At 30.1% G+C, this 19,331-nt stretch overlaps 1 protein-coding gene and 1 long non-coding RNA gene across 8 annotated transcripts; both read left to right on the plus strand.

The window, feature by feature from the left end:
* The first annotated feature begins 3,687 nt into the window (after positions 1–3,687).
* Positions 3,688–8,968, plus strand: LOC132304313 (cytochrome c6, chloroplastic). Of its 6 annotated transcripts, none has more exons than XM_059801950.1 (7): positions 3,688–3,905; positions 3,975–4,113; positions 6,140–6,237; positions 6,323–6,354; positions 6,839–6,902; positions 6,980–7,125; positions 8,667–8,968. In XM_059801950.1, the coding sequence occupies exons 1-6, from the start codon at positions 3,726–3,728 to the stop codon at positions 7,118–7,120; spliced, it is 654 nt and encodes a 217-aa protein (XP_059657933.1). In that variant the 5' UTR covers positions 3,688–3,725; the 3' UTR covers positions 7,121–7,125; positions 8,667–8,968. The 6 variants fall into 6 exon arrangements, with proteins under 6 accessions (XP_059657933.1, XP_059657929.1, XP_059657942.1 ...); XM_059801946.1 differs by having other exon boundaries at positions 8,895–8,968; XM_059801959.1 differs by having other exon boundaries at positions 8,900–8,968.
* Positions 8,969–15,572: 6,604 nt separating this feature from the next.
* On the plus strand, positions 15,573–17,941 carry LOC132304337 (uncharacterized). Of its 2 annotated transcripts, none has more exons than XR_009481581.1 (2): positions 15,573–16,361; positions 17,567–17,941. It is a non-coding gene; the product is annotated as an uncharacterized LOC132304337 (long non-coding RNA). The 2 variants fall into 2 exon arrangements; XR_009481580.1 differs by having other exon boundaries at positions 17,576–17,941.
* The last annotated feature ends 1,390 nt before the right edge of the window (positions 17,942–19,331 follow it).

The following is a 19,331-nucleotide window of genomic DNA, read 5'->3' on the forward strand; positions in this document are numbered from 1 at the left end:
ATATTCCAATTTTTAATGTGAAATAATATTATTGACATTAATTAAATTCATGACAATCAAGTATAAATGACATTTACGTTATTTATATTAAGAAAAAAATGAGTTGTTTTTTTATAAAAGTATATTTCATTTTCTCATTTTCCTTTATTCAAAATTTCCAAATTGGTTCTTCTTTCTTTTCATTTCTTTTAAAACTTCTTTCAAACTTTATACATCCAACCGGAAAAGAAAAAAAAAATAAAAAAATAAAAAAAAATCATACTAAATCTGTAATTTATTTAAAATTGAGTTTGACTTAGTAGTTTGTGATTTACGTGAAGGCAGAGAGGTTCAAGTCCGAAATAAGTTTACTAATTTAATTTTTTAAAATTAATTTAATATACGTAGTTATAATGCAAAATTGATTATATAATGCAAGTGAAAGATGACTTCAAATAAATAACTTTTATAATCAGATTACAAAAAAAAAAAATTATCTATTGATCACTTTGATTAATTTTTTGTTTTCTTTTCTTACGACGAATTAATAATATGTTTATAAAATTATAGAAAGATGTAATATAATAATAAAATGATATTTATTGTTCTGAATTTATTAAAGTTGATAACAATGAAAAAAACAAAAGCAAGGTAATTATTTTTTGAACGGTAAAAAGGTTGAAACTTTACGAAAGTACAAAAGGCGTGTGATTCAATTCACAATGGCCACCATGTCATCATGTAAGATTGTCGTAAACGTACCAACAAAACGGTGACGTAAATTAATTTTGACACTTTAACCACAATAAGACAATCAAGAAGCTTGTGGTCTTGAATTCTGTTTGAAAAGCTAAGTGTCAAACGTGGCATGATCAATAATGTTCATTGACACTCTCTGGTCTGGAGGATGAATTGGATCCTGGCACACATTTGTGACTATATTTTTATATACTCTGTGTGTGTATATATATATATATATATATATATATAACATGGTTTATCATATCGTCGATGTATCAATTTTTTTTAAAATTTGATACGCGATTATTAACAGTTAATTTATATTAATTTTGTCTGAATTCATTACACCGCGACCGATATTAATACCGCGATTGCGAACTATAATATACATATATATATAACATTATAACATAATTAAATCAAAAATAAAACAACAATTAAGATGTAATATTATTACAATATTACATCTTAATACAATATATTGCACAAGTGTTGCATTTCTCAAAGGAAATGTGTTGTATGAGAGTGTTTACATTTATGGTCATATTATCAGTGTAATATACTGCATTTTTTATTTAAATTACTCTATACTTTATACAATATGTATGTATGTATATATAGGAGTGTTCACCTGCTCACTGATGTGCAAGGAATTTATGCACGAATAAAATTTTAACCGTTGAATATAAAATAATAAACTACCTTTTTAACTGCCCAATGGAATCTAATGGTTCATACTTGAGGTGTGCATACATTTTTCTGCACACCAGGGAAGGGAATAAGTGAACAATTCTGTGTGTGTATATATATATATATATATATTAGTAATAAAATTAACTAAACAGTCTAAACAAGCTAAAATGTTAATAAAAATCATTAAAAATTAAATCTTAACCGTTAGATATAAAAGAATAAACTACCTTTTTAATTGCCCAATGGAATCTAACAGTTAATATTTGAGGTGTGCATACATTTTCCTGCACACCAGGGAAGGGAATAAGTGAACAATTCTGTGTGTGTGTATATATATATATATTAGTAATAAAATTAACTAAACAGTCTAAACAAGCTAAAATGTTAACAAAAATTATTAAAAATTAAATCTTAACCGTTGGATATAAAAGAATAAACTACCTTTTTAATTGCCCAATAGAATCTAACGGTTAATATTTGAGGTGTGCATACATTTTCCTGCACACCAGGGAGTAAGTGAACAAATAAAATTAACTAAACAGTCTAAACAAGCTAAAATGTTAACAAAAATCATTAAAAATTAAAACTTAACCGTTGGATATAAAAGAATAAACTACCTTTTTAATTGCCCAATGGAATCTAACGGTTAATATTTGAGGTGTGCATACATTTTCCTGCACACCAGAGAGTAAGTGAACAATTCTCTGTGTGTGTGTGTGGGCGCGCGCGCTAAAGGTATTAAATAAATAAAAGTCTAGATAGACACATGAATTTTTAAATATTATGGAATTGAGTTTTGTTATATTTATAATTAAGAAATACGGCAAATCAACTCTGCTTGAGCACATCGATTTTAAGTTGTAAATTTTTATAATTTTCTTTCGAGTAAATTGCAAAAAGTCCTCTCAACTTACATTTTTGCCCAAAAACCTCTTAAAAAAATGCTACAAATCACTATTTTTATTTTTTTTTTCCCTTGTAGTTTAACCAATAAATAAGACGAATTATTTGACGAGTTTCACTCTACACCATAACCAAAAAATTTTGAAATCTATAAAATGTAACCTTTTGTTTCTATTATTTTTTCACTCAGTCTTTTTATATCAATAGTTAGAAGGATTAGATTCTAATCAAATTTAATAACCTTTTATCTTTGTTTAGCAAAGTAATTGCAACTTTGAACACATGCTTATTCGTTTGGATTGAATAATTTGAAGGAATTTCAAAAGAAAAGAGAAGAAATAATAGAGAGGTTTGAATTTGGGTTGTCTTTTGTGGAAAGAAAAGAAAAGAAAAAAAAAAAAAAATTGAAAAGATTTGAAAAAAAAAAACGATAATGAGTTAAGTGATACTTTTATAATCTCAAAACTATCCTCAATAATTAATATAATAACTTATTATTAGGACACTTGAGTTACATCTTATAAAAAGGTATTATAAGTAATTTGGTAGTTATTATTTATTTTCTTTTTTCTCATTTATTTTTTTTCAAACATGAAAATTATTATTTTTTGATTAATAATTAATCTAAATATAGATCGATATTATTATGATTTTCTCTTCTTCTTATAACTAATGTTATTATCATTATTATTAATTTTTTTCTCTCTCTCTAATTTATGGAAAAAGTCTATCAATAGGGTCCGTTCGGTTTAATGGAAATCAATGTTAAAAAGTGAAAATTAAAGAAAGTGAAGTGAAGAAAAAGAAAATAAATTTTCTACGACTCAATTGGTGGCATGAAGTTTTTTCAAGAAGCTTGTGAGAAAATCTCATTTCATAGTTTGAATAATATGAAAGTTAATAGAAAAAAAATTGTGATTTACTTAAATTGTCCATTTCTAATTAAATATGACAATTAGTCTAAATAAATTTATATTTAATACATATTTTATTTAAAAAAAAAAAAATTAATACAAGAATCTAAATAATAAATTTTGTGATATAGAGAGAGAGGGGGTAACTATTATAATATTCTTATCAAAATCATGCATAAACACAATTTATTTTAGAAAAGTAAAAGAAAAGGGTATTGGAATTTCATATAATTTTCTCAAGAAAGCATATTTCCTTTTTTTTTTTTTTTTCTTTTTTTTTTTTTTAAAGAAAAATTTGTTGAAATGTTGAGTGATTTTGAAAAATTACTTTTTCACAAATTTTTTTTATTTTCTTTCTAACCAAACTCTTAAAAAATTTAAAAAATTTTATTTTCTTTTCCATTCTTGCTATTTTCATGTAATCAAATAAAGCCTTATCGTCAAAGCAATAGTCTATTATGACAACCTAAAATTTGCTAACGGTTGTTTTCATAAATGTACATGCCCAAAAAGGGACTTGTTCTGAGCTGCTCAACCAAAATCCTCCTCCCTGCCCAATTCACTGCGTTGCTTGCACACACACACACACACACACAATTTTACCCACACACACAGATGCAGCCGTTATCTCTAATGCCTAATTGCAAGAACAGGGCACATGCCCTACCAATAAAGGTCAGTCTCTACACCATAATATTTTCTGTATATTGTCAAGTGTTTGATGTCTATAAGGCTCTCTAACAGGGGCATGTGAGGGAAGGAAATGGACACAAGCCACAAAACCCAGTTGCTCAGAAGCAACAACAAGTCAGGTTCTTGCACAGCTTCGCTCCACCTCTAATGGCGGCAATTGTAGCCTTATCTCCAATCTTCAATCCACCAGGTAACAAAACTCATCACTTACTCACAGTTTTTCCTTTGCTAGTGTATAATTTGCCCCTGGTTTTTCATTAAAAATACCAGAATGCCATTATTAGCTTTGCTACATTTCTTCTATATGTATATATGTATGTCTATACTTTATATGAATTTAGTTATGGAGTACTGTGAATGGGTTTCATTGAACATTTTCGTGGTGTAAAATTATATTATATTTGGGACCATGAAGATTTTCTTACTTGTATGAACGTGGGTGGGTACATGTGTTGAACGTTGAATGTGTCACGTTTTATCGGATTTGTCATACTGTGACTATATATATTCATATCCTTAATTCCTTATACATATATATTAATATTGTTCTTTTAGTTATATGACAAAAAAGGTGTTTTTCTGTAACATAGAATGCTAATCATGGACGTTAATAATATAAGAAAATGAACATAAAAAGGGAGTTTTAGATACATTTGACACTATAAACATGAATCATAGGATATGTTGTGAATTGCATGTCCAATCAGATTGATGAACCAATTCGTATTTCTGTTCATAGCTAAGTATCCTGTATTCAACATGGGTTCTTTATGCATTTAGAGATTTGCTTGCGGTTTCAAAATTAAAAGTTTATGTAAATTTGTTGAAATTTGGATTTTGAATAAACCACTGAATTTGAATAGAAAAGGTTTGGATAGAAAATTGGCCAAAATGCAAAATTCATTTTTGTAAATTTTTTAAAGGAAAAAGGTTTCTTGTCAACTATCAATTTGAAGATAAACTGAAATGAATTTGCAGAAATACAGCAGAATTGGTCAAACTTAGGAAGATTATGCCAAATCCAATAAAAAATGATTTTTTTAAATATTTTATTTATTTATTGTTAGTATTTTAAAATTTAGCATGAAGAATGAAAAAATCGGAAGATAGTGAATTTGATTACTTCCAAACTAAATAAGGAGTTTCCAACTTCAAAACCCTGCTCTTAATAAAAAAAAGCTGTTTGCAAGTGCTAAAGAAGGCTTCAAATTGATTATTAATGAATATATGAACATGCTAATTTTTTGGCATGACATTCTCTAGGATGTGGAACACTTGGCATGATATTATTTTTCAATGCACACTTCAGGTGTGTTTACATGCACAAGTATATATGCTTCGGATTTCTTATTCAGTTCAATCTAAACCAGTTTTCTCTGTCAATACTCCTGAATTTTGGATCAATCTTACATTTTTTATTCTTGTACATACTATTTTCGTATTCTATTTTTATGATTGCTTATCATCCAAGGATGGTATGGAGACAACATCCCAGAAACAGAACAGATAGATGTAGAATAGCATTATCTATACGGGCTATATGGTAATTCATGTATTTCTTCCTTTTCTTTTTATACATAAAAGGAGCAGAATTCCATCATGATTATCTGATAAAAGTTTTTACAAAAAGAGGTAATAATAAGGATTTAACATTATTATCCGAATTCTCCATTGCTGCAAGCATAAAGCATATCCGAGTTGAAAATTAGCTTTCAAAGGGTTTATTTATTAACATAACAGCAGTTCATGGGTAATCCAAAACATATATCACACATCCAACTGTCTATAATTCATTGGAATTCTCTCTCTTAAAAAAGTCGGGCTTCTGATGTTCTTGTCCCAAAATGAAGAAGGCACACAACTTACCTTGGTTATGTCTATTTGCATTACCATTCCATTGTCCGCAAAAACTAGTTTTTCGGACTTTTGGAATGTCATCACCTGGTTTTGATAGAAAAAAAGATTGTTGAGAATTATTGGTCTTCAAAAATATGAGGCGGTGTATGTTTTGTCAAATTTGTTCGTAGGGAAGAGAGACATAAATGACATTGTTGCTTATATTGTTTGAGGCCACTGCTTCTTGTTCCATTTCCCCTCTTAAAATAGTTCCCATCACTTCCGCCATTGTAAAGAGAAAATCCATTTTTACAGTTATTATTTACACAACTTAATAACCACGTTTTACCTAGTTTCTCTTAGGTTCTTTCTTGTTGCAGTGTCACTTGGACAAACAATAGAAGTACAAAAGGGAGCTTCATTATTTCGCCGAACTTGCATTGGATGTCATGATGCAGGCGGAAACATAATACAGCCTGTGAGTCTTCTTTCATTCATCAATTCCGGATGATCATTGATCCAAATCTCTCACTTATAAATCCACAACTTCATTGTTTTTCCAGGGTGCAACACTCTTCTTGAAAGATCTTCAAAGGTAAATTGCCGCAAACTCAGTTCATCTCTCTTTTTAAGGGTACTTATTGTCGATTTTTCATTTCCCAATTTTACTGTTCTTATCATTTATTAAAAAGACTTTTCTATCTAAATCTGAACCAGATATTGAACTATGACGAGGACCTGTCCCAATTTATCGATTTTGTCAATCAATTCAACTGCCTCTTCTTTAAGTGTCTGACATAAAAAATACTAGCTGGCGAATTAGGAAGACTTCATTAAATTTTTTTTGATATTATAAAAAATTTAATAACTTTACAGGAGATTTTACTAAGATATTCTCTTTTCAGCTGTATATTATTTCAGTCCCAAAGTTGTATTCAAATGAACAGGAATAAGGCCAATTCCATATTTTGGTAGTAAAAGTAATTGGGACGGATATGCAATCACAGTGGCTGCAGAAGAACCATGCTCCTTTCTTTTGTGACATCTATCATGGATTAACTAACTTGGTAATTTTGCAGAAATGGAGCTGACACAGAAGAGGAGATTTATCGCATTACATACTATGGCAAGGGAAGGATGCCGGTAAGTTTTCTGCCAAAATTTCCATTTGTCTGTGGTGGTTCCACGCAGTTGAAGATAAAAATGTCCGGTTTCTGCAGGGCTTTGGTGAGAACTGTACACCAAGGGGTCAGTGCACATTTGGAGCACGTCTACAAGAAGAGGAGATTAAACTTTTGGCCGAGTTTGTAAAGTCTCAAGCCGATGAAGGTTGGACAAACATAGGAAGTTCTGAAGATTGATTCCGGTAAGCAGAAAGTTGTGAAAGCTGCTTTAATTGGTAATTAAGCTGACTTTTACTAAGGGGAATATCTTCAATGCACATGCTTAAGTAGGTATTGATCAATAACTGTATAAACCTATTATGTAAATGGCTTCCATAAAAGGCATTTTTGACACAATATGTCTCAACCATATGGACTAGTGAAACATCAAAATCAAGGTAGAGGTGAAATTCAATCTATATCTCCAGTAAAGGGAGAAGAAAAATCCATCACTGCAAAATGGAACCATTTAAGAAGAAATTAGTAGTACCGACCTACTTTTAGGTTTAGATAGTTGTTATGAAATTTGTATTCACAAAGAAAGTATGAAACACAATTGATGGATTCAGTTTTTAGTTGGATGTCCAACTCTTCCCAAGTTTTGACCACGATGTCTCTATCTTGTGAATTTTATCTATAGGGCATGAAAAACAAATGTACCTCTTAGGTTGTTTACAATGTTATTAGGCCTGATAACCTGATAATTATGAAATATAATTAGAAATTAAAGTAAAAAAAAAGACTAATTGAAAATTTTCTTGAAGGCATACTTATGGTGCATTTGGTACCATGGAATCCACGCTTTGGAATTGGAATTGTTAGTTAAAATTTTAAATTAGTTTACCTAGATTTCCAATTTCAAAGCATGCCAAATGCAACATTATGCATATTGTGAAGCCAAAAACCTAAAATTTTGTGGTAACTTCTTCAATTTAGAGAGGAATAATACAGGTCTAAACAAAGAAATGTGGAACTTCAGTGCTGTGATAAAGTTGCATACATGATCTGGGCCGTCAAGGCTCGAGGCATGTATTAATATTCTCTTCAGATATAGCAGAATGAACGTTCCTACCCAATTTCCATGCCTCACCGTATCTATAACTGAGAGAATCTGAAGAAATGTTGAAAAATATTAATAGAAGGTTATATATTATTTGTCACTAATTATTTCATTTGTTTTTCGTCTTGCAAGTGTTATCAGTGCTGATTTTGCATCAATATTTCTTGGCCATAACAGATATATTTTTTACCTGTTCGAAAACATTTGAGTTTAAATGTTTCTTGAATGCATGAACTATTGTCATAATTTGAACCCCGTCGACCTGGGTTAGTCATGGACTCTTCCTTTCCTGAAGATCGAAAACTTTCTTCTTCTTGTGTCAAGAATCAAGATTACAACCATGATTAGAGTCTGATTAATACATGGCATGTGTAGGAAAAGGTCATCACTAGTGTAGTCGCTGGAAGGTGCTCTGACTCGGTACAGACATGCTTTTCGCATTGTTTGCAAAAAGTGATTGTCCTCACAACCAATCCAGTGTTTCGTGTTTTGTATAATTCGAACTTTTACCATTTCACCAAACAATGACAGCAAAAAAAACGCGGCATCTGCCAATATGCAAATGAAGTGTAGTTGTTGTATCACATTCGACCGATACAAACTTTAGGCATCTTTCTGAGCTAATAGTGCTTGTTATGACCTGATGATGCATTCTCATGGAGGTTTCGAAATTCTCATATGCAGCAATTAAGGAGGAAAGAAGAGTTCGGCCTTATCGTGAACTTATATACGGAGTATATTTTCTCATAACACTTGCAATATATCGGAAAATTGGAAAAATGAAAACAGAAAAGTGCAGAATTTTTGGACTATCATTTCAGTATTCTTATTACGGATTAAGCATATAATCTACTGTGTCAATCCCAGAAACCCCATTAAGTTCTAACTTCACTTGATTCATTTCCTCTCCAGGATAGATTGTTGAGAAGAGGAGAGCTTAGAAAAACTGGTATGTGATCCTTTTTAGGTTATTTTGACTTCCAAAATTATACCCTGATATGTGTGATATAGCTTCCAATTTTCATATATAATGGCGCCACTGCCTCCACTAAAAGGTGATGGGTTTCCACCTTGAAATGCCAAGTAAGAGATGTTGGCCATTCAGTTTTCCCAAGACATCCATGTTGGCCGCAATTTTATTTATCTATTATTTATTATTTGAGTAATGCACCCCCTAAAAATTATCAAACAACAGAATTAAAAAAAATAATAATAAAAAAATAAAAATAGAGTTAATTTCACTTACAGTTCCTCATATTTGGCTAAATATTACGTATCACATTGAAATACCTTTCGAAAATTACTAACATTCATATTACAAACGTTTGATCCGTTTTTCACTCAAACCTTAAAAGTTACTTTTCAATAGTTTCAAAACATTTTTTGCATAAAAAATGGCATTGTTACCCTTGTGACTTTATGTTAACTTACAAAAAGATCACTCACGTTACAAACATTTAATTCGATATTCACTCAAACTCTAAAAGTTACTTTTCAATAGTTTCAAGACATTTTTTTTTGCATAAAAAATGGTATTGTTACCCTTGTGCCTTTACGTTAACTTAAAAAAAGATTATTTCCTTTCTAAAATGACATTTCTAGCCCCCATTGGCCCAATTTCCTATCATTTTTTTTAATTGAGTTTCGCACACACATACCTATACTGAAGCTCCTGACATCCCCTTCAAAAAGTATGAACCTCAACATATCTCTCTTTCTTTTTCTCTCTAACATATCTTTCTTTCTTTTTCTTTATTTTTTTTTTTATTTATCCTCTTGCAACAAATTACATTGATTTTATGCTCAAACTAAAGTAAATCCGACACCTTAATTTGACCCCGATTGATCACCCATATGTCGGACATTCAACAGAAATTTGGAAACAAGATTATTGAAATTGGGATTCTCAAATCTTGTCTCCTGTTTTAATGTAAGATCCTAATCTTAACAGTAAAATTAGAACAATAATGATAAGATTTGTCATGGAAATCATATAAATTGCCACCTAATAATTAGCGTGGAAATGTGCTAAACCTCACACGTGTCCATAATGATCCAACTATACATTAAGTATTGTGTAATCATTTCAATATTTGTCACTCTGATTTGTGCATCTTAATTATAATCTTCCATGTGGATTTGAACTAAACATGTTTGCCATGGCCATATATATATCTCTCAAAAGCATCATTAGAGATTTAAGTGCAAAAAGATGATCATGGGAAGCATATAAACATTATCGCATTAGATGGACCCCTCCAAATTCATTAATGAAGTTAGTTCACTTAATGGCCCTCATTTCTTTTTATATTTTCATTTTTCTTAATTATTTTTATTTTATGGGGTAGTGATATTCATGTTCAATTATAAAATGTATGTTAGCCAGGAATGGTATTTATGAGCTGGCCTAGCTCAACCTAATTTGGCTTAAGTACAGAGTTAGGCAAAGTGAGTTGAGGCTTCCTCGGCTTTAATTGGGGTAAAGTACAACTAACAAAAAAACATTCTTGAATTATGTTTGAATTTGTAAATAACTAATTTGAAGTATATTTTGTGCATAATACTCCCTAAACTATCACATTTTGTTACATAATGTCGCAATGCTTAGACTATTTTTTTATTAAATGATCATAATGCAATTTCTTATTCAATTACACTTAATCTATTTTCTTTATTGAAATAAATTATGAAAAAAACTATACTAATTTGATGACACATTCTCTATTAAATTTGCATAAATTTATCTTAAATTTTTAAAATTAATTGTTTAAATAAAAATCTTAAGTAGATATTTACTTTTTTTAATTAATTTCTTAATTTTTTATGAATATATTGCATGGAAAAGAAGGTGTTTTTTTATTTAAGTAATTTATTAATTTTTCATGAATATAGTGTATGAAAAAGAAAGTATCTAGGGTAAAATAGTTTAAACCAAGTATAACAAATTTTATTATAAATAGTGAAGTTTTAATAATAGGTTTATCGTTTTAGAAAATGGTAGTTACAAATCTATCTATTTTTTTCTTTCATTTTTATGATAAATTAATACTAATAATAAAATTAAGGTAAATAGTATAATTGATATTTAGATAAGAGAAAAGAGAATGAAAATAATTTAATAAGAAATGACAAATTTATGAGAAAAAAGTAAAATAGTCTTTAGTGATGGATTTGTTCTTAATTACAACAAATCAGTAGTTCAAGTGAGTTATTTGTCAAAGGGCAATAGTTCAAGAGGTTTTTTTGGGACTTTGCTACCTACTTTAATTGTGCAGATTAATATATCTAAAAATGGTAAAAGTGCACTAAACATCCCTCAACTATTGATATGTTGCAAAATGCACCTCTCAATTATCAATTATTGCAATTAACATCCTCCAACTTCCAAAAGTGCTCACATTGCACCATTGAGGTTGACGATTTTCAAGTTTAACCATTAAGTAAGACACCGTGACATTAAAAAGTGACCTAAATACCCTTCAAAAGAAGAAAAATGACTCTTTTGTCACACTTTGAAAAGAAGAAAAGTTTATAGTTTATTAGTTTATGAAGAGTATTTAGGTCATACAGAATTTTTTTAATGTCACGTTCAATACACGCGTCTTACTTAATGGTTAAACTTAAAAATTGTCAACTTCGGAGGTGCAATGTGAGCTTTTTTGAAAGTTCGAGGGAGTAAATTGCAACAACTATAGTTTTTTTTAATAGTTGAGCTGAGCCAAACAGACATAATTGTTGAAGTGTCCTCATCAAACCTTTAGACCACATAATTATGAGATACTTGGAATATTCATGTGATTAGTTAACTGATATCTCACTATCAGTTTTTACCATTTGGTGCAAATCAAATAAACAAAACAAAATGAATTTCCAGATGGATTCAATAGGTTTAACAGAAAATCCATGAGATGGGACACTAATTTGTTAGAATATTTGCTTCCAACAATATTGGTGAAGTACAAGAATTCACAATGTGGAATAGTTTATTGTAATTCTTTTTCTCAACTGGCTAAAACCTAGAAAACAGTTGACTATTTATTGTAGCAAATTGGCCAAACAAATTGCCATTCCAAAGTGAAATAAACAAATTATTAAACCATCTGTTACTAAAATGGAGTTGTGTGTATGTGTTATTTATTTATTTATTTTTGTTAAGCCAATTTTCTAGAGATCAACTTAAACCCATAAGCTAAGGTGTGCTTGATGGATAGCAGACTTACATAAAAATATAAAAACTTAAATAAAAGATTATTATGGAATGTGACTTCAATTAGTCAAGCACAGATAAACTGGATACAATCTAACTTTTGAAGTTATTTGTATAAAATGATGATCTTTCACAAATTCACATTTTTTTGAACTTACAAAATGAGTATGGAATGAGCCTTTGATATTGTAGTGTTCTCATACTCAATCTAAATTTCTGTATTGGGCAACCTAACTTATACTTCTAGCCTTTTAACAACACAAAAGAAAGCCTGCACGGCCGGCTTCACACATACGAGGTTTTGTGTTCGACTCTTTTTGAGATAGTAAATTCGGACTTAATCAATAAGTGTAGCTTGCACATGATTGCACGTAATGAGTCTAAATGACAATTAAATTGTTCCCAAATATATATATATATATATATATATATATATATATATATAATATGTGTAACAATAGCTTCTATTATTAGCAATTAACAGGTCAGTGCCAATATTTCTTTGTAATATCATATACTTTTAGAAGTATATGTAGCATTTGTGCATTCATTATGCCCTAGCCAATGGTTCCACATGAATCAAACAAACTTTCTGAAAGGACTCCTTTGTTTGTTAAACAAACTCCTGTTTGTTTCCTCGGAATAGTATCAAGATTCTGTGCAGAACTCTTGATTACATCGAATTTCCCATATCAAACCTTGCAATTTCCAATCTGTAAAAGATGTTTTTTTTTTTTTTTAGTTGAAATAAGCTAAAAGGAGGCTGTTTTGGATCCCAATAACTTTTGTTAATTGTATAAACTTGTTTTGTTTGTTTTCGAAAATTAAATTAAGAATACTTTTATCTTTTGAAATATTTTAATCTAATTTTTTTGAAATAATTACAGTCCCAAAAACTAATTGAAAATAATGAAATTGACCGATCCGGGGGGACATGTTTTTTTTAAAAAAATTAAATTAAATTGATAACAGTGGGACAAACAAAAGGCATCTGGAAATGTTATACACAAGTGGACCAAAAATACAAAGGAAAAAGAAGAAAACCCTAATATGTATATATGTATGTATGTATATATATATATATATATATATTTTTTTTTTTTTTGTGGAAAAAGAAAAGGCTAATATATATGTTATGGACAGCTTTATTGACAACTACCAGTAGACCAACCTTAATCAAATGCAGATTCAATTCTTTGAGCTAAGCAAAACCATGTGACCCTATCTTTTAATAATAAATAAATAAATAAATATTAAAAAAAAATCTTTTAATCAAACTATAAAAAGAAGTTGTGGTCCTATCATTTCCATTAGAGGTTGTCTATATGTCATTGTTTGTCAACCCATGGACACCAAGACAGAAGAACCACCCAAAGCTAAAGACAAAAGGGTCTCCTCCACTGATTCCCATCAACTTGCCAATATATATATATATATATATATATATATATATATATATATATCCTTCATTTATATAATTTAATAGTATCTTTTGGAGGAGGATTGCTAAAGCGACCCGTTGTGGCACCGATGCAAGTCTTGTTTGACAATTCAATTCAAATCCTTGTTTGAACATTGCTTAAAAAGTAAATGCCACAAATAAGTCTGAATGTACAACTTTCACTTAGAACATTTCAAAATCCGAAAATTTACACATAATTAAACAAAAATGTCTATTTACTAATATAACTTAGAATTTCAGCATTTCAAGTTAAGCTCTTAAAATTTTTAGTTTTATCAAACAATCCTTAAATTCTAATGACACCGAAAACGTAATGATGCATAAATTAAATACTAGCGTGACATCTAAAAGGGTGGAATTTGAGATTTTATTCGACCGGGAAAGAAAATTTAAAAGAAGAAAAATAAATAATTGTTTAATGTGAAGGTGATACAAAGAATGAGATCCTAGGTGATAATGGTGACTTTATCCAGGTGTTGTTAGTGATGTTGCCATAGCATTGGAAACAACTATTACCGTTACAGAATAGAGTCCTCTGTCACCTTGGAGGAACTTTAATTTTGACAAAGGAAAGGACACTGCCCATGTGACAGAACAAAGAAAAGCATGCGCATTCTGTATCCCATATTGGAACCCAATTAACATGCATGATGTTATTTTTGGATCCATCATATCAGTCTTTGACAGATGGTCCTATTATCTAGGGTACCCTTGATTTTAGGTACAGCATAAATGTATCAGTCCATAATCTCTCCATTTAACTCAACTTGACTCTGGCTTGCTATATTATATATACATGTATATGTATGTATAGATGTATGTACAGTCATATGGTAGGTCATTAATTTTGAGCTATGTATTGCGGTGGTGATGCATGTTAAGTCTCTTAAAACACTTTATAATTTATTATTGGATACTTACAACTCACTCATCTCACATATATTGAGTAATTGTTACAGTAAAAGTAGTTAAGAAAATTTGAACTCCCCACTTCTAACGTGTAAAATGAGAGTTTTTGTCTTTGCCATTAGACTAACGCTTAAGGGTCATTTTTGTTAGGAATATTAATTGCTCCCTCCAATTAACTTTGATAGGGAATTAAATACCCTTTCATTCCGGCACAATGAAAATATATAAATACACAATCATCAAACTTGTATATATGGAGATACAATCATACACCAATCAAGCATAACACAATAATTTACGTGATTCATCATATCTGAACCTCTAGACTATATATGTGGAGAGAAGAAATTTTACTATTTAGAAAAGAATGTATAATCATAGAAAATGCCCACTCATACTCTCACTCGTCGCTTTTAAGGCTACATAATACAAATTGGAATTTCGCAAACTCTCTCATTTTTTCTTCATATCACTCACCCTTTCAACCCATCTTTTTTCTGTCTTCTCCACTCAACCACCTCTATTTATGGAGTTTTTAACACATTTCTTCTTGAACAAAGATTGATAAGAAATTACCAGATTGATCACAACTTCAAAATAAAAAGCCTAATATTGAAATACAACTTCCTTCATAAATCTACAACGTTACTCTACAAATCTACCACCTCTAAGAAAGAATATCTTCCATTTACGGAAGCAAATTCACAACTCAAACAAGTGCAACCGGTTGGACCTCTTCAATCCACAGTCAAGAAAATACGACCTGATCAAACTTTTTTAATAACAACATACTTAGAAATTCGAGACACATCCTAACAATTTTGAGCTCAGATGTGTATAGACATAAATTAAACACGACGTAGCCATATGGTTAAAAGTCAATGAATTGTGTTGGACCAACCACATTATGGACATGTTACCTTGAGTTAAGGCTGGTAATTAGTATACTGCTAACATAGTCTTAAAAGACGACCTAGTGGTTTAAAATACAATACTTTATACAAATCCCAAATCCAGAGAGAGAGAGAGAGAGAGAGAGGGAGAGAGGGAACAAGGTCAATGTCAATAGCTGTAAGAAAGGGCCAAAACCCACAATTAAAAAACTCTATATATATGACACAGTACAAGAAAAGGAAGGAGATAGAGAGAGAGAGAGAAAGAGAGAGAGAGAGAGGAAGAGGGAGGTGCATTTATATGGATCATGAGGAGGAGAATCACGAGGGTTTTCCAACCAAAACATGCATGGCTCGCGTTACACAACAGCAACATGTCCTTAAGGTGCTTAGCCAAACAACTCATCATGAGTTTTCACCTTTCTGATCCATCAAGCCCTCTATCACATGTGATGATTGTATATCTGTGTTGGTTTGAGAGGTTGAAGCTGCCAGCATGATCTGGTAAGAACTAGCACACCTTTTTCTTTTTTAGTCTTATAATTGGACCGCTAGATTGATGGATCAATCATATATTTGGACAGATCGATGGTCCTGATCTATCCATGTAGTGCATGGGATGTTTTTTTTACATCATAGATGATTAGGGGTATGTGTCTACACACACAAGATAGGAAGGCTAGGTTTAATTATGTCCAGTTTCTAGTGATCAGATTCTTTGAGTCAGCCAAAGGGCTTGGAGCAAAGTAGATAGCTATTTGAATTAGAGCTTCATATATATATATATATAGATATAGTTCCATCAGGTCATCTTGCAGCTTCAATCACTCATGCACCAACAATAAGAAGAACCTGGCTTGCCTTTTTCTGGAATTACACCTTAATTTCATGTTTGCCATATCAATCAGGTAATTTTGCTATACATCAAATTTTTTTTTTTTTTTCCCAATTATGACCATTTCCATTACATTAGTTAAAAAAAAAAAAAAAAAAAAAAAAAAAAAAAAAAAAAAAGAATTGGTTTCAACATATAGCATGCTTGTATACATATAATTAATCACATATATAAATATGTATATGTTGCAAACTAGCAATAATATGAAAATACGTAAAAACACCAGAATATAATGTGCACACACATACATATGCTTGCCCCAAGTCAAGGCTTAATCAATTATTTTCAACTAATCCAACACTAATTTTTGATTCCTCTCAACAAAATGTCAATGAGAAGGGAGACAATAATGTATCTGTAGTTTCCCTTTTTCTGCTGCACAATCATTTCAAAACCTTACACGGCCAAGATCTCTAAATATATGTGTGTGTATATATATATTGACTATGCAGAAATAAATACTAGAGATTATAAGTAAAACAATGAATATCCAAGACACGAGTTCGAAAGGCGTGCTTGTTTTCATGAATTTATCCGTGTTATAGTCTTGAATTTTTATTTTTTCTGCTAATTCTTCAAGAATTTTGTCTTTACTTTAGGAAAAATGATTTTGATTTTTTGGGGAGATAGCATTCCTTGCTAATTATATCCATGTTTCAAGATTTAATTTTTAATTTTATGGTATTTCTTCTGTAATTTAGGGAAAATTAAATTTGATTTTGTAGTTGGTGCAACAACATTCTTCACTAATAACATATATATTCATACATTATAGTATAATTGTTACAATAATATAGAATTTATTTACATAAAATAGATTTGAACATCTGCTTGTCCAGGGCTCTATCAGTTTCAACTAACCCGACACTGACTATACCACTTGAAAACTAAAAAAAAATGCTCAAAGAAGACACAGTCTATGTTATTGCTTCTCCTTCACTAATTTCAAAGTTTCCTCTCTCTCTCTACCAATATACATATATATATGTGTGTGTGTGTGCAGATGGTATATAGAGTCAACGCGTAAAAAAGGCATGCTTGTTCATGATAGCATATAGAATAATAGAAAGGCATGCTTGTTCATGATATTATTTATAATGTTGAATTTGTATTTTATTCATGGTTAGAGGTACAATTTTACAAGAATAGTCTATATATATATATATATATATATATATAAATATTTATGATCTCTCAATTTGAATTGCCTCACCCAAGTGTATACAGCTTTTAAGAAGGAAATCAAGCATGAGGAACACTGGAGTTCCGCCACCGACGTAAAAGAATAGCTACAAAAGCCTTGTCTACTTTCTGTTGAAAGAAATTATTGCAAAAACTTTGTGGTGACAAATACTCATTTGTGATGGAAATTCATACTGTGTTGCAAGATCGTCACTGAAAATGACATTGTAGATATGTATTTTATTTTTTGATTAGTTAGATGTCAGATTATGTTAATTTTGGGAATAACTTGATGTTACTTCATAGATATCAAAGAATGTAAGAATTTTACCAGCTTGTGTTGAAAGACTGACAAATGGTTTGAGCATGTAAATTTAATTGTCATGAACAATTTTTTCTTATTCTCAATAATTTGTCATGCCTCTCTTTTGCATTTAAATGTTATTTTTTATTTTTATTTATGATGTACACCTTAAATCCCTCAATGTTGAGACGTGTTCTAATATGTAGTACTGTTATAACTTGCTTCTATTTTGGATTTTCTTGTCATGGCAAATTTAGAATTTTTGGGATCGATTGATATGGATTTGAAGTGTTCGCAATCATGATTGAAATTTTGTTTAATCAAGAGTTATTTTATGTTTAATCTACTATACAGAACTATTATCAATAAAAAGATTTCTTAGGACAATGTTTAGAATCCATTAGTGGCAACATATCCAATTTTTTATTTTGATTTTTCAAAGAAAAAGCCATGTTTAATAGCCACAATTGTTGGGGTTGTTGCCAATAGAATCTCCAAAAGTTGGCAATTAGTTTAAAATATCTTCAATGTAAACCAAATAATATTGTATTTTGCGCTTAGATTTGTACATTTGTTTCAGTTTTATGAAAATTCGAAAAATAGAAAACAATTCAAAAACTCGATATCGTTTGTAATTTTATAACTGTGTTCTAAAATTTAACTTAGATAAAAGTTTATCGATGAGGTGCTTTTAAATCTATGATGGATGCATCATTTGAGGAATGTGAGGGGCCATGGTTCTTAAGAACAGCCATTTATAGTTGCTCCTGGTGACACAATTAAACTAGCTCATTTGTTAGCTAGTTTCGTGTGTGTGTGCGTGCGTGTGTGTTTTTTTTCATTCTTTGGTTTGATGAGGATATTGAGAATCTCTTACGCTTGAGATTCGAAATTGATTGCAGTGATTTTCAATTTATTAATGAATTACAGTGATCTTTCTTGTAATTTGAATAAATTACACACAGATAAACCGTTTAATATTTAATACTTTGACCTATCATGAGATTTGATGCATTTGTTCATTGTCATCCCTTAACATTTTCTTTCTAGCAAACCTGTTAAACAAATTTTATAAAATAACAATTTTGTCATTCTCTTTAATAAAATCCTGTCATTCCCTCTTACGAAAATTAGAGCATTATTGACTTTTCATACTCAAATTCACTTTCAGCCGTCGACAAATGGGTTTAGGAAAGTTCAAATTAATAATCATTAAGCACTATTTCAGTTTATAATTTGTCCAAACTTAAAGGAAAGTAAGTATAATTTACCCTAATTAATTTTGATCTCTTTGTTAAAAAAAGAAAAGAAAAACTAAACTATTAATCTTTAGAAATTTTTTTTGTTCTCATTTTTTCAATTTTTTATTAAAAACTGAACCAATAAACATGATTAGCAACAATGTAGCTTAATAGTTTTTGAAAGTTAAATACGTAACAACTTTTTTGTTTACGATGAAAATTGAGCAATTTGCTACAAAATAATTTGTGAGTGGTT

This window comes from Cornus florida, unplaced genomic scaffold, assembly GCF_030987335.1.
Source record: "Cornus florida cultivar Cherokee Brave unplaced genomic scaffold, ASM3098733v1 CherokeeBrave_3.0.0_Hap2_Chr01, whole genome shotgun sequence".
Lineage (NCBI taxonomy): Eukaryota > Viridiplantae > Streptophyta > Magnoliopsida > Cornales > Cornaceae > Cornus > Cornus florida.